The sequence below is a fragment of the Pteropus vampyrus genome, unplaced genomic scaffold, assembly GCF_000151845.1.
Source record: "Pteropus vampyrus isolate Shadow unplaced genomic scaffold, Pvam_2.0 Scaffold506, whole genome shotgun sequence".
NCBI classification, from domain to species: domain Eukaryota; kingdom Metazoa; phylum Chordata; class Mammalia; order Chiroptera; family Pteropodidae; genus Pteropus; species Pteropus vampyrus.
Window position 1 is genome coordinate 261,317 of NW_011889287.1, and position 2,071 is coordinate 263,387.

The 2,071-nt window shown below is 36.5% G+C and overlaps 1 protein-coding gene across 1 annotated transcript; it reads left to right on the forward strand.

Annotated features, from left to right (window-relative positions):
- Nucleotides 1–942, forward strand: LOC105307647 (olfactory receptor 8K3-like). The gene has a single exon (XM_011383212.1). It carries the CDS (start codon nucleotides 1–3, stop codon nucleotides 940–942), a length of 942 nt encoding a protein of 313 aa, XP_011381514.1.
- The last annotated feature ends 1,129 nt before the right edge of the window (nucleotides 943–2,071 follow it).

Consider the following 2,071-nt stretch of genomic DNA (forward strand, 5'->3'; position numbering starts at 1 on the left):
ATGGACCAGCAAAACCTAACAGTGCTGAAAGAATTCATTCTCATGGGAATCACAGACCGCCCTGAGCTGCAGGCCCCCTTCTTTGGGGCGTTTCTTGTCATCTATGCTTTCTCAGTGGTGGGCAACTTGGGCATGATCATCCTCACCAAGGTGGACTCCAGGCTGCAGACACCCATGTACTTCTTCCTCAGACACCTGGCTTTCATCGACCTTGGTTATTCAACAGCTGTGGGACCCAAAATGTTGGTCAATTTTGTAACAAATCAAAACACTATCTCATATAATTGGTGCGCTACACAACTAGCTTTCTTCATCACGTTCATCATTAGTGAACTTTTCATTCTGTCAGCAATGGCCTATGACCGCTATGTGGCCATCTGTAACCCTCTGCTCTACACAGTCATCATGTCACCAGGAGTATGCTGGGTGCTGGTAGCAGTCCCCTATGTCTGCAGTGCCTTTCTCTCTCTGATAACCACCATAAAGATTTTTATTTCATCCTTCTGTGGCAACAATGTCATTCGTCATTTCTACTGTGACAGCCTTCCCGTGTTAACTTTGCTGTGCTCAAGCACACGTGAAATTGAGTTGATGATACTGATCTTTTCAGCATTCAATTTGGTTTCGTCTCTTTCGATCGTCCTTGTGTCTTACGTGCTGATCCTTTTGGCCATCCTCAGGATGCACTCTGCAGAGGGTAGGCACAAGGCCTTCTCCACCTGTGGATCACACCTGATCGTGGTGGTCATACTGTACGCAACTCTGTTCTTTATGTACGTGCAGCCCAAGTCCAGTCACTCCTTCGATACTGATAAAATGGCCTCTGTGTTTTACACTTTGGTGATCCCCATGCTGAATCCCTTGATCTACAGCTTGAGGAACAAAGAGGTCAAAGGTGCCCTGCATCGAATATGGAAAAATCTAAGCAAATTCCCTATATAAAGTTTAATATAGAATTTATGTACATTAAATTGGGTTATAGAAACTTTGTGATATATGGTGAGCCTTTAGAAAGCAGGGATGTGTAAAAGACATGAAAAGCTAGAAATGTTTTTTTGTTTGTTTTCAACTTACAGATGTTTAAGTAGTGACTGTCCTTCTGGTATCAACTTTGATTTGTCCTCATATTTCATATTTCACTGCAAGAGACCGAAGTCTAGATCATTGTTCTCACATTGCCAAGTGCTTATGTTACAACTGAAGGGAAGTCTTTTTTAAATGTATATTCTAATAGATAATCTATTTTAAAAGGCATTTTTGTGTCTTTAAATGAAACATTTTTTATCATACAGAAAATAGAAAATTTTAAACAATTATTGATACTAGAAAAAGTCTGTAATATACTTAAGGAAAAACCTAATGAGCACTGCATGACTTCATTACTAGAAACTGAAAAAACACCAAGTTATTGAAGAACACATGAATGTAGCAATATGCCATGTCCATTGGTTGGAAATAGCAAATGTTGTGATAAGGTCAGTCCTTCCTAAAATTTTTTATAGGTTTAATGCAGTAACAATTAAAGTTCCAATAGAATTTTTGATACTCAAGTTGGTATCAAAATTTATGTAGAAATGCAAAAGGTCTAGAATAATAAGGGTGATATTTTAGAATAAGGAAGAATAGAACATATTTTCAATTATAGACATCAATACCTTTAATAAAGCTATCTTATTCTTTTAAATGTGTGTCATTAATGCAAGTATAGACAGAGAGACCAATAAAATGAAATACAGCGCAACAATGGACTTACATGTGTAATGTCGCTTGCTTTAAACAAAAGCTCCACTGCAGTCTAATGAGTAAAGGAGAGTTTCTTAGTAAACTGACCTAGTTCAACTAGGTTTCCTATGTAAAACATGAACCTTAATCATTTCCTTGCATCATATGTAAAAATTAATTGATATATATTATGAATGTAAATGTGAAAGCCAAAAACCACAAAGTTTCTTGAAAAAAGTAAAATAATATTTTCTTTACTTGAGATAGACAAATATTTCTTAAAGAGCATACAAAAAATTATAAGACTAAAAAACTGATAAACAGCACTCTATCCAAAATATAAACATCT